The sequence below is a fragment of the Seriola lalandi genome, unplaced genomic scaffold, assembly GCF_002814215.2.
Source record: "Seriola lalandi dorsalis isolate HSWRI2012SDOR001 ecotype SW California unplaced genomic scaffold, Sedor1 jcf7180002054613, whole genome shotgun sequence".
Lineage (NCBI taxonomy): Eukaryota > Metazoa > Chordata > Actinopteri > Carangiformes > Carangidae > Seriola > Seriola lalandi.
Genome location: NW_019525166.1, coordinates 174,358 through 196,679, shown reverse-complemented (window position 1 = coordinate 196,679; position 22,322 = coordinate 174,358). Strand labels below are relative to the sequence as shown.

General features: G+C 37.9%; 1 protein-coding gene across 1 annotated transcript; it reads left to right on the top strand.

Moving 5' to 3' along the window:
* The first annotated feature begins 2,065 nt into the window (after positions 1-2,065).
* On the top strand, positions 2,066-22,321 carry ttc12 (tetratricopeptide repeat domain 12). The gene is made up of 21 exons (XM_023419901.2): positions 2,066-2,283; positions 3,128-3,282; positions 3,552-3,573; positions 5,156-5,233; positions 5,356-5,477; positions 5,893-5,952; positions 6,484-6,555; positions 6,963-7,023; positions 7,280-7,468; positions 9,789-9,858; positions 10,777-10,865; positions 11,492-11,660; positions 12,180-12,275; positions 13,429-13,492; positions 13,585-13,719; positions 13,958-14,050; positions 14,439-14,507; positions 16,368-16,469; positions 17,772-17,871; positions 18,107-18,335; positions 20,514-22,321. The coding sequence occupies exons 1-21, from the start codon at positions 2,232-2,234 to the stop codon at positions 20,581-20,583; spliced, it is 2,097 nt and encodes a 698-aa protein (XP_023275669.1). The 5' UTR covers positions 2,066-2,231; the 3' UTR covers positions 20,584-22,321.
* Position 22,322: the final 1 nt, after the last annotated feature.

Sequence of the window (22,322 nt, the reverse complement as noted above, 5' to 3'; positions counted from 1 at the left end):
AAATCTTACTGCTAAATATTAACATAATTACTTACCAGTTGATACCCTGACATAACTGGCAAACCTTCAATTTATGTGTTGCAACATAGTCACAATTAAAGAGAAAATCTCATTGCACTGAAATAAATAGCCCGGACAAGTACAAATAGCTGAAAGCCCAGTCTGGCATGCCCATGCAACACTATGGAAACCTTCTAGATGTAGTTGACACTTGATTAGAGGGCCATAACCCACTGTTAAAGACATACCTCAACAACAATGCTGTTAGTTGTTTTGTTGACAACTAACAATTTCCATTGGCTGAAGGGTGAAATAACCAGTTTTACATACAAGGATGCTTTTAGCCATCTGTCCATCTGTCAGACCCTGTCATTATGGTATTGTCAAGGTTCTACTGATTACTAATATAAATAATGTAAATAGTGTTTATTTACTTGTTGTGCTTCTTGTTTCCTGATCATATTGCACAAACTATCATGGAACTGTTAAAAAAACAAAAAAACAATTTCATATGTATAAAGCAGACCCTTCCTCTGCTCTAATGTTACTTGAATTATGCTATCAATAATTAATTCATCAAAGGTGCAGTATGAAGAACAGCTACTGTAGGAACTTACTGCCCCTGACTTTTAGCAGCAGACAGAATTAAAAAAAAAAGAAAAGGTAAAGACTTTAATATCCATATACAGAATATATGGTGCATTGCTAAACTGAATAAGCCAGCAATCAAAGCCAGTGATTTCTTCATCCTCTATTCATTTTGTGGCTATATTTAAGTCTTAGTTTACCCACTGTATACATTTACATTGCAGCCCGTTTCACTTGGGATCTGGGACTGAGATGCAGCACAAGGTGTGTCTTTGGCATTAAAGTGACCTGACCATGTTTTGCACTATCTGCTGTCTTGCATGCTCAGACCAGTGCAGATGCCCTCTTATTTTGTGCAATATTTGTCAGTTTAGTTGACAGAGGTTTGATAAGAGTGGGAAGGGAAGTCTTCACTCCCTTATCAAACTGCCAGCATGTCATGGTGAGGAGTGCACTGCTATGGATTAGAGGATATGAATCACTGGACATGACTGACATGTTTTTGTTGATTCATTTGTCTAGGGGGTGCTACAATGCTTAATGGGTTGGAGACTTGTAGTATTTACTAAGGTTCAACCTCATAGAAAATGGCGATATTTAAGTCTTAGTTCACCCACTGGATACATTTACATTTCATTTTTTATGTGGATAAGTCACCCTTTCTTCCAAAAGTTATGGCAACATTGAATGTTCATCTATTATATAATAAGAAAAAGCAGATTTTTGTGTTGGCATAGCGGCCTCTTTATATGTCTTAAACCACAGGGAGGCAGTGTTGACCTGTCGTTCAGAAATACAGTAAGACCGGAGTTCAAAGGAAAGCAGGTTCATAGAAGTGCTGAGGAGATCTACAGTACATGACCTATGGCCTCTGTCCCAAACTCGTAGCACAGTAGGGCTACCCAGATTACATGTGGAGGAATAGGAGGTCCGTGAAGTACATTGCAGTATAATGAAGAAAAAAAATGGCCATATATGGCAGCCATAAAATTGTTTATATTGATTCCTAAAAAAAAAAAGAAAAAAAAAAAAAAGACAGTTGTGCTGTTTTGGATTGAGGCAAAAAATATGACCACCCAAATCCGAGGTGAGCACACCAAAAGTGCTTTCATGAAGATCACAATTATGTAGACACATAAAACAAAGCTTTATAATTCAGGGGCACAACACACTAATGACAACGTGATAAAAAAGTGAAAAATAATGAGTATCTGATAGCAATACGATATTAGGTAGGAAACAGGTAGTAATCGGCATTTAGAAATAACATTGAGAGGTGCATACAGGTGATACAGTAGGGGTCCGAAAGTCTGAGACCACATGATTATAGCCTTTTTGACCCCACTGTATTTCTTATGGCAAGCTTTGGATTAAATAATAGCTTCGTTCGTTAGTCTTAGCGAACCCAGAGTATTTGTAAAAACAACCCCACTAACTTCAGCGATTCTTCTATGTTTATCTTCTACGGAGTACTGTCACATGTTGTCACAGCTGTAGTGCAGGTGCTTACGAGCGGCCCTGAAGGCATCACGGCACTATGGTAACGTCCAAACTTATGAGGATAACTTCAGCTTTAGCGAACATAAAACAGAGCTACCTAGCTTCTTAAATAATAAAAGCAGTCTTGAAAGGGCAAAAGCACGATGGAGGGACTTGAAGACTTCGAGAGTTTTTTAAAGAATGTTGACAAAATAAGTAAGTAATACAGCCGTGAAACTTATTAGTTAGCTAACGTCGGTTAAACGAGCAGATGAAGGATCGTCCGTGCTTAAATAGGACGTTACGTTTAACGTTAACGTTCATGACATTTTTAACTTTATCATTGGGACACTCAGGTATTGTTTCACCATATAGCTGTTAAAAACATTTGCCAGCTCATTTAAGTTATTGATGTTTTTTTTTTTTTTTAAGCTAATGGTCAATATATACATTGTAAAAACCATACAATTGGGGACGAGCTGTTTTGTTGTATAGTATAATGTCCACTTTCATTAAGTTGTTGGAAATTTATAACGTTATTTGGTCGTTTGTATGTTGTGACATACGGTATAAGCTATATGCAAATACAGCAGGTCACAATATATGCAAAATATGCATGGAGAGCTGCAATCATTCGTCGAGCTATAGAAAATTAAACAGCAACTATTTTAATGGTCGATTAATCACTTAAATCATTTTTCACATTTGCAGGTTCCAGCTTCTTAAATGTGAAGATTTTATATTCATACATGATAATAAACTAAATATCTTTGGGTTTTGGACTATCGGTCAGTCAAAGCAAGACATTAAAGAAATAATTTTGGAATGTAGTAAATTATGAAGAGCATATATAGTCCTCTAAACAACTGAGCAATTAATCTATAATAAAAGTCGTTAGTTGAAACCCTACTTGAAACTTTAATCAGGTCAATGAACAATAAACAAAATTGATGCACAAAATACAAGTGTAAGATGAACATTTTGCAACATATGTGATTATTATAGTTGCTGAACTTGAATTAAAGTCTGTAGTAAAATAAATCACCAATCTTCTTTTCAGGTGCGCTTGTGAAGAATCTCAAGTCTTATGATGTCACAGTCCAGCAAAAAGCAATAGAGGAAGCTGATTGCCACATTGCTGCCTTGAATGAACCTTATAGGACAAAAGTCAACAAGACTACAATCAACACAAAGCCACCACTCAAGCCTTCCTTTGTAAAGACATGCACACAAAGTCATTCACACACGCACGCCTGCTCTCGCATTCTGTCTGTCTTAGTCTTTCTCACTGTCTGTACTTCTCTCTCTCTCTCTCTTGCTGTTTCTGTCCTTCAAACACATATAAACAACCAACAACTTCTTGTTATGTTGTCTACTTTGTCCCTTCATGTCCTGTAAGAAGGACACAGAGATACAGTAAGTAGTGAAAACGAAGGCACTTTTTTCTTAACATTCTTCTAAACATTCTTTTTCCCGTTTTACAGAGTCCGCAGAACGAAGGTCCAGGTGAGCAACAATGAAAATAAATCTCTCTGTGGTTGTCCCTTGCAATGAATTGAAACAATGTTTAAGCAGACTTCTTTGTCCTCAGTGTGTATGGCAAGAAAAGGTTCTTATTAGCTGAACAAAAAAACTAACAAAATGTATATATTCATTTTCTTCAAAGATAAAGATAAAGAAAACAGTTAAGAACTTGATGTGGCTAAATGTTTTTGATTTAATTTTGCTTTACTACACTGCTCTGTGTATTTTCTGAGACTATGGACTGCCTGAACAAGCACAGCTGTAAAAGATGCAGCCCGTTGCACTTGGGATCTCAGCAGCCGGTGTGAATAACAACAGCCTTGCCTATATAGTACCATGTCCTGACTTACGTGAGTCAGTCTTTTGAGTACAACTTGAAACAGATTCTATAAGGGGCAAAGAGGTTTATTTGTAGTCTACCACTCCTGTGTTACATAGGATTAGTGCTTTTAAGTCACTGCATTGAAATTTACTTCAGGCATGACATTGAGGTTTTTTTGTTTTCTTTTTTTAAATCAACTGTGCCTGTTTGTCAGGTGGGTGACTCACTCTGCACTATAGTAGAAAGAGAGATGCAGCACAAGGTGTGTCTGTGGCATTAAAGTGACCTGACCATGTTTTGCACTATCTGCTGTCTTGCATGCTCAGACCAGTGCAGATGCCCTCTTATTTTGTGCAATATTTGTCAGTTTTGTTGACAGAGGTTTGATAAGAGTGGGAAGGGAAGTCTTCACTCCCTTATCAAACTGCCAGCATGTCATGGTGAGGAGTGCACTGCTATGGATTAGAGGATATGAATCACTGGACATGACTGACATGTTTTTGTTGATTCGTTTGTCTAGGGGGTGCTACAATGCTTAATAGGTTGGAGACTTGTAGTATTTACTAAGGTTCAACCTCATAGAAATACTTGTGCCCTAAAACACTGGACAATGTGGCAGAAGCCATGCAAGTAGGAGCCACCTGTAGGTTAGTGTGCAGTAGATTTACTGTATACACTGAGAAGTCACTATGGTGATTTTAAAAGGTGGTGTTTTACTTTCTTAAATACACATCATATTCGACCCTGTACTGTGAATGTAGTATTTCATGTAAAATAACTTTTCCTCAAATCAACACTTCTTTTCAATTCTTCCAGAAGTGAAACTCATCAGTAACAACATCAATAGCAAATGCATGAACCTTTCACACCTACGCGTGAAACCACAAACACTGAAGTTAACACATTGTACATTTACTTCACAAAATCAGGAAGAAAATTAATTCTGCTTGAGACTGAGGAAACAGTGAAACAATGTTTAAATTACGTCCAACTGATATTTATTACATTGGACTTGGAGCAATATCTGTCTTTGGCAGAACATTTTTGCATAAACAATCACAAATGACTTTAAACCTAGTTTGAAACTGCATATGTAACGTTAATTTTTATGAGATTGGTAATTGATGATTGGATTTCCCTTATTTAAAATGTGTTACAAAACTCTGATGATGGTGAACTTGAAGTTAAAATTAATATATTTCACAATGTGAAATATTGTTTAATGACATTTTTTTTGAGCAGAGAGTTTCATGAAGATTATGGAGAGAGATGCTGAAGACAGGAGGATAAAGCGGATTGCTAAAGAGAAAAAGGCAACTGGTAAGTAGTTCTCTGTTCCTTAAAGATGTTGTTGGAGGTGAATAATTTGCTGAAATTTGTGCTCTGTTGGGCTTTGTTAGCAACATGTCCTTTTAACTGTGGTACTGTGTATGTCACTGCAGCACTCAAAGACAAGGGGAATGAAGCTTATGCTCAAGGCGACTATGAAACTGCTGTGAAGTATTACAGTGATGGCTTGGATGAACTACGGGACATGCAGCCATTGTACACCAACCGAGCACAAGTGAATATCTTCAACCTATGTTGTTCATCTTTTAAACGTTGTACAATTGGGTTGATCACAATAAGATTTAAGGCAAAAGTAACGAATAATTATTTGATTCTCAGAAAAAATCAAAGTGGAGCTTTTTGCTGGTGTGCATATCACTGTGAAAAAATTATGAAACATTTAGTTTCACCGAGGGCAGGCTTTCATCTATCGATTTTAATTTCAGTATGATTATGCCCACATGCAGTTAAGTTAATTGTACGGTCAATATGTTCCCTTCCAAAGACCCAACATCTTGAAATTCTGCTCTGTGGTATATTAAACAATGCTACTCTACTAAATAACAGTATTTACTTTGTGAAGCCAGATTTATTTTATTTTTTGTCTGTGTTTGATGCCCAGTTACTGTCATATGTTTAAATCTATTTAGGCCTACATCAAGCTGGGAAAGTACAAAGAAGCCATCAGTGACTGTGAATGGGCCCTGAAGGTAAGACCTGGCTGATGACTTGGGTCAGTCTGTCGCTGTCTCATTTGTCATCTCATAGTGTCATCTGAGGCACTGTTCTATATGAACATGGGAGCATGGATAACAGTGGGCTATGCTTTTTCCTGTACTGCACTCAAACAAACAGTAATATGTGCAGGATACAGGCCATCAGCAGTGCAAAAATATTCTCTGTAGAGAAGATTGTGAACATTGTGTTGTGAAGAGAACATTTGAGTGCATAAAAATTACAGTGTTTATGAGTTCCTCCTAATTTAATTTTTTTTGGAGATATGTTGTCTTTATGATTCTCAAGCTAAATGCAGGTCTACAATGCAAGTCCTAGGCTAGTTTTGGATGACACATATGCTCTATACCTTCTATAGTGTAGTATGTCTGTGACATTCAGATTGAATATTTCCTTCTTACTATGCAAGTGTTATCAATGCAGAACCATTAAATGAGCATTATATGTAGATGTGCTGCAAAAGCGCTTTAACTAATACACATACATAATCATTTTCTCTCTATCAGTGTAATGAGAGGTGCATAAAGGCTTATGTACACATGGGCAAAGCATTTATGGAACTGAAGAAATATAATGAGGCAAGTATAATTATCTCCTAACATATTTAATCACTATTTTTTTTCACTCATCACTCATGTGTATAGATAATTACACTTGGCGACTTATCTAAGTATAGCAGAGACATGGCTACATTATGTAAGTTGTATGGTTTAAACAGACAACAAAGTTAATAAGTATAAGCATGTTAAGACATATAAGAGCATATAATATAATATTCAACATCGTTTTATGTGGTAAAAATCTTCATTTAATAAAATTGTTGCAAAGTGCATCATAGTTTTCTATATACCACATTGTTGTGCTGAGATACCGAAGGTTTTTGGTGTGGTGAAAATAATATTAAGTTCCATGGGTCTAGAAGAGACCACTGAAGCACATCGTGTAACCATTAACAAAACATTTTTTTTTTTTTCCTCTTTTTCAGTCCAGACACTGCTTTGAAAAGATAGTGGAAATTGAACCTGGAAGGGAGAAGATGGTAAAAGGTAAAGAAAGGGATTAGATCAGGAAAACTTTGATGTTTTTGTGCGAACTATCCTCATTGGCCATGTATCATGTCACAATGTTCCATGAGATTCAGTTTCATTATTATTCCATGAAACATTTATATAGTACATTGCAGCAAATGTTCTGCCAAATATGCCCCACATTACAGTGCAACTATAGTTACTGTTTTGGAATAAGTTTCTGTCAGATCGGTTTGCTTTTTCTTCTTTTATCTTCTTTGTTTTCTTCATGCAGAATACCTGATCCAAGTAGATTTGGAAGCGGAGAGAGAGAATCAGGAGATGAATGCGAGGGAGGAGTTTGACAAGGGAGAGGTGAAGGCCAGAACGGTGCCTCAGCTTCTTGAGAAGCTGTCAAGGCCCGGCCAGATGCCCCTCTTCTACCGCGGAGGATTGGAGCTTCTCTTACAAGCAGTTACTGACTGTGAGGGTTGTTCAGGGAGAAGCTTTGCACAATTATCTTCCTCCTCTAATCTCTTTTTGCCCACTCTTTCCCCAATAACCTGCTTCACTTGTCTATCTATTCCCTAGTTTTATCGCTAAAATGATTGCAAGAGATCAGCCTTCAGGGCAGAGTGGTTAAGAAGACTTGAAGGAGAAAAAGAGATTTGATGCAGTTAGTACACCCAGCGAACATCTTAGGGCACAGCATTGTTCTGTGACAATGGAAGAGAGGGGAAACCTTATGTTGTACATCACTGGTTTCTCTTCATGCTCCATTTGCTCGTCATAGTGAGCAACATAGGCTATGAAGCCACATTAAAGAGCAAAAGTGCTGCCTGCTGATCCACTGTGCTAAGGACAGGCGTATATATTCTGTTACACTATGTAATGCAAAAAATTTTCACCTAAACAGTTTCCTGGCTGGTGTGATTTGATTTGTGATTCTGATTATCTCAATTAGCAGACTTAGACATTCCCATGGCCTGCTATTGCTGATGTAATTTTGTTGCTGAACTGCTGAGTGGGTAGAAATGACAGCTGCTCCATCAGCTAAGTAATGTTGTTATGAAAAATGAATGAATGAATGAATATTTAAAAATAAAATGACTAATGCTAAGATACTGTGCTAGCTTTTAGCATAGGTAGAGGGTTGTGCAGGTATCCGTTGCATTTGGTGTCGAGAGCAAGTAGAGAGGACGGTCATTGTGGCATGACAGAAAACACTATTAAGTCTTCTGGAGCTATCTTGGGTGCAATTAAATGAAACATCTGTGATAGCTGGTGTCCATTCCATAACCTTAGTGCCATGCCTGTACTCAACCCTGTCAGATTTAGAGTCTGTAGCTAGTGGATGGTGGAACCTGTCCTGTCTGTCTGTTGGTTCTGCAGAAATATGACAGGGTAGCCTGAAGTCCTCTAGATGGACAAGAGCCCTGGAACATGCCAGAGATGATCAAAACTTGTATATATTTCAGGGCAAGAATGAGCTATTGTCAGTAGACCTGGAATTTCAAGCAAGACAAAAGATCTCATAAAACTTATTACACACTATAGCTGTCCATAAAAGTACTACAACAAATGCCATACTGCACCATAATTGTGGAAACTTTTGCAGAAGACAAATCATGTCCGTGCATTAGCGTGGTTCTGGCACGGTGGTTTCAGGTGAATCGGTACAAACAGACTAGGCAGGAGCATGCACTTGCAGCCCAAAATCTTCTCAACACATGGCAAAAGAATTGTGAGCTTGTGCTGTCGAAGTGGGACATTTGATAGACATGAGATATTTCACTGTGTGCACCCAACTTATAATGGTGGTTCAAAAGTAACTGATATTTGTTTACCAAGTCGTCTATTGTATGAAAAGAGGCCACTGTAGACAGACAGCAGTTTCTGTTCACCAGGTTGTTGACCCCTCCTCTGTCAGCTGCTGATATTTTTGCGAATGTTTTTGACCCAGCAAATGACTTTGAAACCCCACACGGCAAACAGAACTCTTTTTTAGCGGTTGCCAAAAGGCTGAAGCTTTTCGTAAAATAGCTTAACAGTTCAATTTATCAAGGTCAATGGCCCTCTCAGTATTTATTTTGTTATAGTTCAGCTAAGAAAGAAGTACTGACATGCTCCATCCCATTGCTGCCCTCATACAGGCCGTGTATAACTACAGGTACTTTGACCACACAGCTGGAACAGATGAGTGAATCTTAAAGCTTGTCCTTGAGCAAACCATAAAGCTTTAAAAAAAAAAAAAAAAAAAGAAGAAAAAAAGAAAACTTAAATTATAGTGTAATGCTAACTCTCTATTTTTGTTTTGACCTGTATTTCTATTTGTAATACACCATATTTTTTGCTCTGGCTGTCCTCTGCAGAATGGCAAACATTTCTTATCAAATTCCTCTTTTTCTTCATTTAGACTAAAAGTATACTGTCAAATGATATAATACCTGTCTCACAGTGCCATTCAACTGAAAAGGGCAAACATTACATAACTCACAACTGAAAGGATCTCAGCAGGGCTGACATTACAAGCTTTTGCCCCTAAAAGTACTCTCAGTGCTCTGCTCTACTTTTTTATACTCCAACTCATTATTCGTGGAAAATAGACCTTCCTCACTGTACCTCACACTCTCAACATACTTTATTTATTCTTTTCTATCATGCCCTTGACTTTAAACCAGTGAACAAGGAAAGTTAAACTGAAAGAGTGGTGCTTTGTTTCTCTAAAACCTGGAGGCTACCTGGTGATGATGTACTGTATAGTTCTTTGTCCTCTTACACTATCTACTGTTCTCTTCTAACAGGTACAGGCCAGACCCTTTTCAGACTGAACAATGGCTTTAGTATCATCAGCAGCAATGACATGGTGAGGAGGTAAGGAGACCAGAGGGAGAGGTAACTGTCAGCCCTCAGAGGAGCTCTGACAGATGGACCCACAGACAGGGGCATACAGAAACAATGATGGCCTAAACTAGTGAGATCATTCTTCGCCTCTCTCTCTCACTGGTTGTTCGTGTGATAGCCCAAAGAGGAAAAGATGATCACACTGGAGACCGAGACAAGTGCTGAAATGATCAAAGGCTCTGTGTTTTGTCCCAGAAAGAGGGGGTGTTTTCGTACAAGATGCAAATTATGACTCCCTCATGTCAGATCACTAAGGTTATTATTAACTTGTCACATACTTTCCATGCTGTCCATTGTTAGCACTGTCATTATTCAAGTTACAACACTGTGTCTGGGAGGTGGAGGGTACAGAGAAATTGCAGTCTGAGTTTGATTAAAAATAGCCAATAAGGATACTGCTGTGAGCCAGATGAACCGACTAGAATCTATGTGAGCCATGTAGCAGAGAAGGCCAGTATCATTGCCAGGTCCTGATCAAAGTAAGAAAAGTAATTAAAAGTGTTTTTGAGATGGCTATTATATTATATAATTCAATTCAAACATATTCGGATAAGAAGTCAGGATACAACCTTCTGCCAACATGTAGCAGCATATACAAGCTTTGTTGCGACAGAGACAGTTGCGATGTGTCAATTGCAAACACCTCAGTGGGAAAACATACAGTATGACTTCCCAGGTGACATGTGACTGATGGCCTATCATCATTTGTTGTGTTATATCCTGTTTTTGTAGTTTCAGTTTTGTTTCCATACTTCCATACTGTGCTGTGCTAAGATACATTCTAACAGGCAAGATTTTCATGATGTAACAGTAATATTTCACTTTGATTCATGGTTTGTCAATTAGAGTAGAACTAAGCTAAGATCACTGAGTTTATTTTCTCCACAGTTGCCTGTTGCAGAAAACAAAGGGTCCAGACAGCCAGCAGTTATGTGTGTCTGTTCTGAAGTTATGGAGGGTTATTTGCTCTGGAAATGGTATGTATATCATTGAGTGACATTTAATTTTCTGTCTTTGACTGTGTAACAGTTGTCTCTCATTGATTTAGCACAAAATAATTAAATAACTGAAATACTTATGGTAGAACGGCACTCGGTAGAGTGCATACCTGTGCTAAGGCAAAACAATCCGACATGTCTACAACAAATTATAGACCCATAGATTGTCAGATTTCTTACATCGAGATCCATACATTTTTGATGAGAATTTGATGTCGAAAAATGTCCTATCTCATAACCTTTTTGAACAAACAAACAATCAAAAACATATGAGAACATAACCTCCTTGGTGGAGGTAATAATCCTCTATTGTGGCATTGTGTTATTACAACACAACTCGTCAGTAAGATACTTAAGCTTTCTCTTTCGTCATGCCTTCATTTGTCTTTGAATCACACAAGCTATTTGGCTTCAGACACTAAGCTGTTTGTGCCAACTGAGATAATTTGTTTACACAGCTATTCACAATGTGTATATGTCAATACCATATGAACAACAAAGCATATCTTCAGTGCAGCATAGGTTGTTGTTCCGTGGGAATATAACTTGGAACTGTGTCCAGTGAACTCATTTGTTGTACATACCCTGTCTTCTTTTGCTTTCAGATGAAAACCAGAAGATGTTGATGACATGCCCAGTCACCAGACAAGCCACTATTGACTTAGTAACATCAGAGCATTTTGCAGTACGGAAAGAATGTCTGGCATTACTATGTATGTACTCACAGATGCCACACAGCAGGCGTTTGGCCATTGACAGCCTGAATGTGCACATGTAAGACATTTCTTTATGTTTCATCCCTTGCAACTTAAAAGAGCAATAACTGCAGGAATGGAATTACATAGACAGAGATGGTTTTCTGTATGTCCTAATTAACCTAATTATTTATAATACTTTTTCTTTTACCTTCTCCCATCCCAAGTAGGTATTTAAAATTACATTTTGTCCCCATATTAAAATCATTGGAGGGACTTTAGGTCAGATGGTCATTCATTTTTTATTTATGTTAATTGCTTTGCTTGCTACTGAGTTTTTAAAATGACACCGAGTGGCCCAAATGAATTCTTATTATCATTATGTTTGATAATATCTGAGGTGCAGCTAATTGAATTTTTAGAAAATTAGGAAGAACGAGTACAAACCTACAGAATATTAATTGAAATCTTAATAATATTCATTAAGAACATGTCATTTTGCAAAATGGCTAATTCACTATTTCTTTGTATTTATATCTTCTATAGCCCTATCTACTGTACGTCTTTATCTCAATCTACTCTTAATCTGGGTCTAAAGGTTAGTGAGGAACCTCATGGTGTGCATCTCACAGCCAAATCAGCAGCAGGAGAACACAGCGGTCAACATTCTGGAGAACTTTGCAGCTGAAGACAAGTATTACTGATACACAGCCAAACATAATACAGTATTCTCCTCACACAAAAAGTGATTGTTTTCATTTCTGGACGAGGAAATATATATTTCCAGATACTCAACAACAGAGTTCAGAATATGATCCACAAGACAGTCTATTATCCTCCCATACTGTAAATCATATCCATATATATTAAAAGCACTCTGATCCCCCCACGTGAGGAGAGGTCCCCTGAGAAATGGGAAATGTGGCATCTTTAATAAATCAGCATGTGCTTTCCAAGTGTTAATGTCACTCGAAGGCAAAAGGCCGTTCTAAAACTGCTTCCCTTTCTAGCGCCTCATGAAAATAAACATGAAAGGACAACCCAGGCTCTCGAACACAGCAGGAAATAAGTCGAGGTGTCAAGCAGTGAAATGGGGAGATCAATTTTCCCTGTCTATAGCTCAAAGAGAGTTACTCAACAAAAACGTGTTATATCCTACGGAGGTTTTCTCTTCGTTGTAGAAGCTCAACTGGATCAATGTTGGTGTTTCATGGATATTTTTGTTTCAGGGTGAAAATTAAGACACAGCTGGTCCAAATTCCAAATCTTTCAAATCTCTTCCTGGTAAAACATGTACAGAATGTATACAGATTTTCACACATGCATTTATGTATCTAACCCTAAATATACATGGCATATTGTTTGTGTGTGTATGTATATATATATATATCCTATATTGTTTTTAGCCATAAGTCAATGGCAGCTGGACTGTGATGTGTAGAAACAAAGAACACAGCAAATCCATCTGTCTTTTATTGCCTGTGAAGTGGAGGAATTAGAAACTTCAGAGACATAACAGTGAATTCTTTTTAACCACCGACATCAACTACACCGCTTTGTGATTTTGTTTGAAGATTTTACCTGCTCAGTTAACAGAGTTCTTGATTTGCTTACTTGTGTCATGCTGAGCTGTGAATAACTTAAGATTCGACTTGACTTCACTCACTACCTCACCCAAGCATTTGTGCTCTTTGTAACAAGTTCTGTATGTGCTACTACTGTTTCATATTGGAATCTTTAATATTTTTAAGACCTTTAACCGTTGTGAATATTTATACATATACACCTTTATACACAGTATATTTGTCTGACATGTACAATAGAAATATTTTCATATTTTCTTACAGATTTTGCATTCAGTTAAGGAATATGTTGACAGACTCTGTCATTGTGCCATTTACAACAATGCTGGTAAGACATGTAGATATTTGCATACGCTGTGTGTGTGTGTGTGTGTGTGTGGGTGTCTGGGCAAATGTACACATCTGTTTCTTATTTTTCAGAGAAATATAAACAAGTCCAATCATCATATCCTTCCATCACTGATATTGGCCATTGGCTGTCTGGCTCGAGACGACGTCATCCGTCACAAACTTTCTCATGATCCAGAATGTTGGAAGGCCTTTCTGGTTGCCATTGTTAGTACGATTACAGACTGTTCAGAAAAGTGCAGGTTGCTTATTCTTTGAGTTACTCATTGATGTTCAGATGCCACAAGAGATAAAACACTTCAGTATAGTATTGATGTCACAATTAGACCCAAGAGATGTCTGTCCTGGATGGTATGAAAATATTTTGGTGTTGTTTATACTATTTGCATGCATATAGAGTGCAATACATGTTATTTACCTCTGAATTTGTTGCTTTTAATTGCAGAGGCAGTGCAGTGCATATGAATACAAAGAGATCCTTTACTCTATGCTTGGGCTGATCATCAGCCTTTCAACCATGACTTCTCCAGTCATCCAGGTAAGTCAGATGACACCTGCCTAGGTATATTAGTATATATTACAAGTGCTCTTGCAAAAAATAAATAAATAAAATTATAAATAAAATTATTACTAATGATGATAATGTATCTTAGGCAAGGTCAAGCTGAACTGTCATTCTGGTTGAAGCCTTAAACCTTAAAAGAAAGACCAGCTTAAAAGAACTTTTAAGCGGAAAAATTGTAATTGAAAATGCTCTCCTCACTAGTAAAAATTATTGAAAATAGTTGTAGTCATTTTCTAAAAAGTAAATGGACGAGGGAAGCAATGGGAGCATTTGTGTGAACCATGATGTGTGATGTCACCTATTCAGAGGTGACATATGTGAAAATTGGCTTGGCCACTTTTCTGACCCTGCCTTTTTGTAGGAGCATGCGGTTTCACTGTGTGACTGCTGTCTGGGCCTGCTGAGGGATAGTGACGGAGGAGTAATAACTGTGAGTGAAGCTAACTTTAGCACTACACTATAGAACTCAGGAGGGTTGAAAAAAGATTCATATAGTAGAACTTGGAAACCTTAATCACATATTTAGTTGCTTTCTTTTACCCACTAGGTTTTCATGTTTGGCTGTATTACTGTGTTAGACTAAGTAAAGTTTGAAAAATATTCCTTAAAGATTTTTTAAAAAGTTCTTGTTTGTTTTCCAAACTTGTGTACATCCTATGAAGCAAAAGCCTTTCGTTCAGGTAACTAGACAAAAGTAAAAGACATTTGTCTTGAGTAATGGGTCTTTTCTAGGGCTTGTGAGCTCACTGGCAGTGGGCCCCAAAAGGCGGTAACAGCAATCCACAATGTTCACAGGATCTTGTATATGGGCCATTACAGTTGATTAAAGCTCTAGCTCCAGGTGCTGTTGTCTGCGCTAATGGCTGTTCTAGCAGTTTCATACTGCCTATGCAATGCCCTCACAGTGCCACACGTCCACCCATCTGTCTCTTTTCTTTGTTTTAGTGCTCACTTATTGCCTGGCTGGCACTTTTAATCTTTTTTCATCTGATACCTGCTTCGTTTTTGTACTTCTTATCTTGTCTTGTCATGTCTTGACTTTGCTTACTTTCTTTTCTCTTTTATGCATTATAATAGTTACAACAGAGTCATAAAGCCAAAATCCACTGCAGTTCTGTTTTTTTTAAGTTGAGAAAAAAAGATGAACCAGATATGTTTGCTGTCACTCTGGTCACCTTCCATCAGCCATGAGATAAAATGTGATAAGATTTAAATTTAAATGTTTAAGCTGCGTTAATGAGAATTAGGCATAAGGGGGCAAAGGAAATCCATAAAAAGCTGATAGACAGACGGCCCTGATGACCCTGACAGTATTATTGTCTTTAAATGGTTATGGCTAACATTTTAACCAACCATTGCACTTTAAAATGTAGCTTTGAGGGAGCAATGTGTTTCTGGCTGCTTGATAAATGAAAGTCTTCATTATCCATTTAATTTCTGGGCCTTTAGCTGCTAGGTGTTTGGTTTTCTTTACTAGCTACTCAATAACTTTGTGTGTCTGCTTTTTGTTGCCGAGTAGGCAGCATGCAGGGGGTTAATCAGAGCCTATTTTGTGAAAATGGCTGCCTGCTGCTGCTATGAACATGACTGCAGTGTCACTCAACTGAAAGCTGTATTGGTTGAAGTGGGAGTTTTACTGTCCCATGGATGCGTGTTTTTAAAATAAAAAATTGTTCTCTTGAATTACTCATTTCTGCCTTCACTTACGAGTAATTCTCTCAAATTACTAATTTGCGTACTAAGTATACTCATTTCACTCCCTCTACTTGGTAATTCATACACTCAATTTACTTTGTGCCCTCAGATGGCTAAATCATGCCCTCAAATTACTGTATGTAATGATGTGTAATTCAAGACAAAACGAGCGCCCATGCGTGACCTTTCTCTAAATTTCATGCTTGTATTGGTATGCTTCTATTGATATACTTGTACTTCTCGTCTTTTTTTCCATCATCCTGTCCTTGAAAGGGTAACCATAGTTTTATATTCACTCAAAACATGTTTTCACACTATTTTCTTACCATCTTTACAATGCACTCTCTGTACATGCTGCAGACACTCAATAACAATGACTGATTTCATGTCTTGAAACAACAGTTTTCAATTTTCCTATTCTCCATCTTTTTCCTACCACACTCTTCTATTCTCCTTGTCTTTTATACTGATAGCTTTCTTTATGCTGTAGCTGTTGTCTCTTGATTTTTTGGCATTCTGTGTAATTCTCTGCTGTTCTGTTCTTTATCTTCTGTTATCTCCTTGTCTAATAGCAACATTCCTCTTTGTCCTCTAGAGAGTCACAGGTGTGCTGAGCACTGTCCTCCCTCAGTCCTCTGAGGCTGTTCTCCATGTTATCCAGGCGGATGTGGTTCGGAGTATGTGCCGGTTGCTGAAGGTACATAGCTTCTGTGAATACATCAGTTTACTTGTATCTTACTTGCAGAATGATACTCCATTTCCCAACCACCTTTAAACAGATTCATTATTCTGATTCTGATTTCTCACACGTCATGTAAACAAGAAACCTGATTTCTGTGATTGTGGATGGAGATTAGAGGCGCCTGATTTCCTCAGCTAGATATCTCCTGGAGAAGGCTGATTTCTTGGCCATGCATATGATTAACCAGCATTTCAGATCGCCTGTTTACTTGGGCATATGTGCATGACAACAACTTCAGAGAGGGAAAGTAACAGCTGAGAAGGAAGATTAAAGGAGAGAAGTTGACACAAAGTAGCCTCTTGAAGTCTAAATAAACAGTTTTCTACAGCTGAACATTTGCCTTGACTTTGTTAAAGACACATTTACACTGTAAGGCTTTGCTATGTTCCGTCTCTCTGTGCTGTGAGTCTGCTGTTTTACACACACACACACACACACACACACACAAAGTGAGGACCTCAGGAGTGACACAGCACAACTATTAGTTAAAAGTAGAATGGCACTGAGTAGAGCACATACCTCCACCAAAGCCAAACAATCCTACATGTCTTTTGTTCTCAATTATAGCTTTATCTATTCATTGTTTTAATCCTTACGCAAGACAGCTGCATGGTTTTATTATTGTGTGATTTTATTAGTTGAATGTTGAATGACGGTGATGTAAACATTCCTAAATACTGATGGTGTTTCCTTCCACTAGATCTGGATTATTATCTGGATCTGCACCAAATTGTACAAACTTGAGTCAACACCATAAATATTTAATTTCCGTCCCTCCTTGGCAGAGGCAATAAGAAAACCATGGGGGCAAAATCAGGTTGGGGATAGAAGAGAAACCTGATTTTTGACCAGTTGCAAGTATATGTGGATTTCCAGTAACCACATCACTGTACCACATTAAAACTACTGGATATAAACGCACTGTAACTGTGTGGTGCATTCATGTGCTATTGTGAAGCTCCAGATAAAAAAAAAAAAAGAATCAAAACCAGATTTTCTGACTGCCTGGCTCATAGCCCATAGTACATTCACTATCATCATGATCTACAAACAACAAATATGACTACTTTTATTTGTATACTCATTAATTTTTCTGAATGTGATTATATTTTAAGTAACTTCGCATTTACACTTCTGATATAATTCCATTACAGGTCAGTTTTTCTTCATACTTTATGTGACCTCTGAGTGTAAAGTTAGAGTTTACAAACATACGTTCTACTTTTTCTATGTCATTTTATGTGTCTGTCTACCCAGAAAAGCGGGCCAACTGCCACCAAGTATGCCATTAGGACGCTGACAGTGTGCACTGCTGCCAGTCACTTGGCACGGGAGGAGCTAGTGAAGTCTGATAAAAGTGAGAAATGATTGACATGTTAGCAGTACTTTAACAAGCTCTTTCATTAGTCCATGAATAATATTTTAGGGGTTGACCTAATATGCAAATCCAAGTGTGTGTGTGTGTGTGTGTGTCTACATTCATGTGCACATGTGTGAGTGCAGTGACTGAGTGCATGTCATTGCATGTGTGTTTAATATATTTAACACTGCTATTCTCTTCTAATTTGGTATTCATTTATTGTTCAACACAGAACTGTCTATCTTACGTCATTTGCTGGATTCCAGCTGTGATGAGATGGTGTCAGGAAATGCAGCCCTGTGCTTGGCCCACTGCCTTGAGTTGGAGGGAATTGCCAGCAACCTGCTGGGCACTGATATTGTGCTACGGCTGCTGCGCAATGCTGCAGGGGATGCAAAGAAGACAGCTGTGCGGCAAAATGCAGCGATTGCTCTGGGGAAGCTGTGTCGATCTGAGCCCAGGTACCCTCTCGCTCTACAAACCACATGCTGTTGATTACATTCTAGAAACTAGCCTCAAGGAGCATTGATGGACCTGACAAAATGCCACACTGACAGTGAGCTGGTGTGATGTTACGGCTCTGGTTAAAGAAGCCAAATTATTTTCTTTAGCCCAGGCTGTCCTGAAATATTCAAATATTTATTTGTTATTTTGTTATTTCCAGTATTCCAACATTGTTTATTATATTGTTAGCTTGTTATTGTTTGTGCGCACACACACACACACACACACGCACGCACGCACGCACGCACGCACCCACATACATACACATGTATGCTACACAGTTGTTGGGCATTGGTAGGTTATCAATTAATAATAATATTAAAGCTATCCTCCGGGAACCACCTTTTGCAAGGAAGGACAGTCAATATTGACACAGTCTCAAAATATACTGTTAATTTGGAACTCTAAGTAATTAACTGAATAACTAGTAGAAGGATTTGGAGTTGTGCAGAGTAGACGGTGGCAACATTCAATCTTATGCAACAATAATTAGAATAGCAGGCATACTCATAGGCATTTATTTACAATATCAGACAAGTAAAACATACAATATCTGATCTAGTGAGCTGTACTATATACAGGTGTGTGTGTGTGTGCATGTGTGTGTGCCTATGATGAAACAGACAAGGGCAAAATGGCTGGTTCAAAATGGCCGCTGGGACCACATGGCCTAAACTAAAGAAACTACACAAGATGCTGGACTCAAAGTCCATGTAGGGTAGGGAGAGTATGTGTGTTTCTTTGTTCTGTTCTTAGCTGTGCTGTCTAGGCCTGTCTGGCTGTGTGGCATCCGTGTCTGTGAGGAAGTCCCCGGTTGCCTGGTTTGTTCCTTACAAAGTTAGCCGCTTGATGCTAACTCTATTTTGTGGTTCCTGTTGTTTGTTGAAATCAGCTGGCAGACTCTGTGTCGTGGCAGCTGGTGCTAAATTAAACTTGTTCACTCGTGACTAGTCTTAAACAGGCACTCGTGATGCTGCTGTTAAGGAAGAGTGCAGGTCAGCTGTCTGCTGTGAGCAGACCTGCAGACAAGAGGTTCTGGGTATCAACAGTGCTAACGTGGTGCTGAGAGCCATGTTGCTCCCACAGAGAGTTGGGCCAGAGAGAGCGTGTGCTCCCGCAGCTGGGTGAAAGAGCCAGAAAGAGAGAGAACAAAGGGGCACTGCTGGTTTAGTTGGTCTGGTGACACCCTGCATCGCATGTCACACAGTGACCAATAAAAGCTGATTGTTACAGCCCATGGTGGGTTGTACACCCAGGTGTGAAAGGTGAAGGATTCTGGGGGACTGAATTGAAATGGACGTCTTCTCTCTATAAAAAAAGAACATGTGGTCTCCACCATTTGAATGGCCTGAGGCCCAACAGTCATTCTGTGCATGCCATTATTGGCTGACTGTGCTAATACACAGTGACAGCTATAACCTTACCACTCTTTCTTAATATTTGCTGTTGGTTTACTGCTTAATCATGATAGATAGACTGATAACCAGCAGAATACTAAACCATGTCAAGGAAGTCTTGGAAGACAGAGAGAAAGAAAAAGGGAGGGAGAGACAATATTGACTTCATAAAATTTGTCTTAAGTTTCGATTTAAAACTAGTTAATCCATCAACATTGCTGCCAGCTTAGATATAGTTTTGGGCTACAACCAATGATTTTTTCCCCCAATATCTATTATCTATCTGCCAACTAGTTTCTCGATACCAATCTTTTAGTTTTTGGATATTTTCATAAAATTCTGAAAAAATACAAAAGGTATAATTTTCAATTTCCAATTTCCATGTGTGAACACATTTTTATTTTCTACTCTCCAAGTTGAGTTAAATAAAATCTAATCACATTCTAGCTGAACAATGATGTTTTGCTGCTGTAGGCCAACTTTCATATCCTGTACTGTGGTATCGCTCTGATTATGTGAGCATAATTGTTGTGTTTTAGTATCCTAAATAATGGAAGACAGCAGCAACAGTCTTTTTCTTCCTCTTTAGCTCCAGGCTACAGACCTCTTCTGTGACTGTGTGGAGGATGTGCTGATCTTTAGTTCCAAAGCTCACAAATTCAGAAAAGCCTGGTTTCAATTGAACACAAACCCACTGAACACTCTTTCACCGTGTTTGTCTTTTGTCTTCATTTTCAGACATTTGAACAAACTTCGAGAATTACACGGCCTTGAGATCCTGCACTCCTGTGTGAAGTTCATCACATGAACTCCTGATAACATGTTTTACAATCATGCTTGTCATCAGTCTTGTTCTCTTCTATATTCTATTTTGGACAAAAAAAACAACATATTCCTTGTCGTCATATCATCTGAATTCTTCTTTTTTTTTGAAGAAAACTAAGCCTGTCTCAAGAATAATTAAAGATTTATTTCATTTGAATAAAATTCTACTCCTAATTGCTTAATCTACATAAACAAGGTCATACACATTAGCAATGTTCTTGGCTGTCCTTGTTTTTCATGCCCATGTGAATTTATATGGTTAATTATTATGAATACACTCACCCTGAAGTAGAAACAAGAGTAGTCAGTTTTACCATCTTTGTGTGTCTGACCTTAGATTAAAATATGACTAATATTTTAAAAGACTAATGCAGGTATTAGGTATCCCTAAATTGTAAAAATAAGAATACACTGCTTAAACAAATAACTGACTCTGAAGAGTTCATATATACAGTAGTACAAACCGTAACTATTGGACTGATACTGATCCAGCAGAATTACATATTGATGGTATTTGAAGTGAGACATGGACTGATGTGTGCCAGTGGTTAAGGCTGTTCATAGAGCTAGAAACCTGGCACTTAATCATTCATATTGAAGGTCTTTCTCTTATTTATCATGACAAAATGTGTTAAATGCAAATTATGCAGCCACATACAGGTATACCCCTTAGTTCTAATAAATAGTACAGGGTCAGGCCTATAGGGTCATTTTATGTTGTGCCAACCTTTGATATTTGTTCTATTTTTTTGGTTCTTTAGATGTGTGGTTGGTTTGTTTGTTTGTTTTTTGATTTCATTCCCAGAAAGGTACAGCTGAGCCCTGGGTATAAAAACTACATTTTCATCTGTGTTTGGATTCTCAGGATGGCAGTACTGGAACAACAAATCACATCAAAATAAACAGATTTGCATTGTAAAGACCATTTACAGGGAGACTGAGTTTGGAGTCCACCAGATCTGCACGTCTTTGAAATATGAGGATTACTTGTAAACTCACAGAAAGGGCTGGCCCCCGGAATTTAATGTGTGACCTTTCTTAACAACAGCTCTAACCACTACACCACAGTGCTGCTCTCAATACTTGAATGTTGAACCTAACCACTGCGAGAACTTATAACTGGGTTAACATGCTGCACAAACACTATGATGCCTGGTAGAGTTGTATTGAGAGAGAAAAGTTCACCTGAGTTATATTAGATTGTATGGATAGTGCTGTGGAAACCTGGCATCAGAAATCCTATACTTGGGAAAAAATTGAATTAAGGCCACTGTGGTATTACACCTCATTTGTAAGTAGGGAAGAAAAGGGCCATGTGGACATTTAGTGCTTGTTTTGTGAAAAAATAGTCCAATTTTATAAAAAAACAAAAACAAAACAACAACTTGTCAAAACTAGTACGTTCAAGTCTGTGGCTACTATTGAGGACACTGAGGTCTATTTTTATCTTAATGAGAATTTTGGGACTTTGTAATCTTGGAGTTTATTCTCTAAAGTCAAAAACATTTTAAAGGCTAATTTCGGTATTTTTATACCCTGTATCATCTGTTATTGTGTCATGAATTGATTTAACTTGAACTGAAAACAAATCAACTAAATGAAGAACCGAGTTTCCATTTTTCTTCAGGGATTTGCAAGTAAGGTGTGTCTGCTAGCATTAATCAATCCCATTTTCAATACAGTTTATAACATTCATGAACAATAAAAAATATTTAAATGTAG

Bases quoted from the DNA above. Each gene is read 5' to 3' on its own strand.
- ttc12 (XM_023419901.2), top strand. From the start codon at position 2,232: ATGGAGGGACTTGAAGACTTCGAGAGTTTTTTAAAGAATGTTGACAAA. The intron at 3,283-3,551 runs GTAAAGACATGC...CCCGTTTTACAG, and splicing joins CACCACTCAAGCCTTCCTTT to AGTCCGCAGAACGAAGGTCC. The intron at 7,024-7,279 runs GTAAAGAAAGGG...TTCTTCATGCAG, and splicing joins AAGGGAGAAGATGGTAAAAG to AATACCTGATCCAAGTAGAT.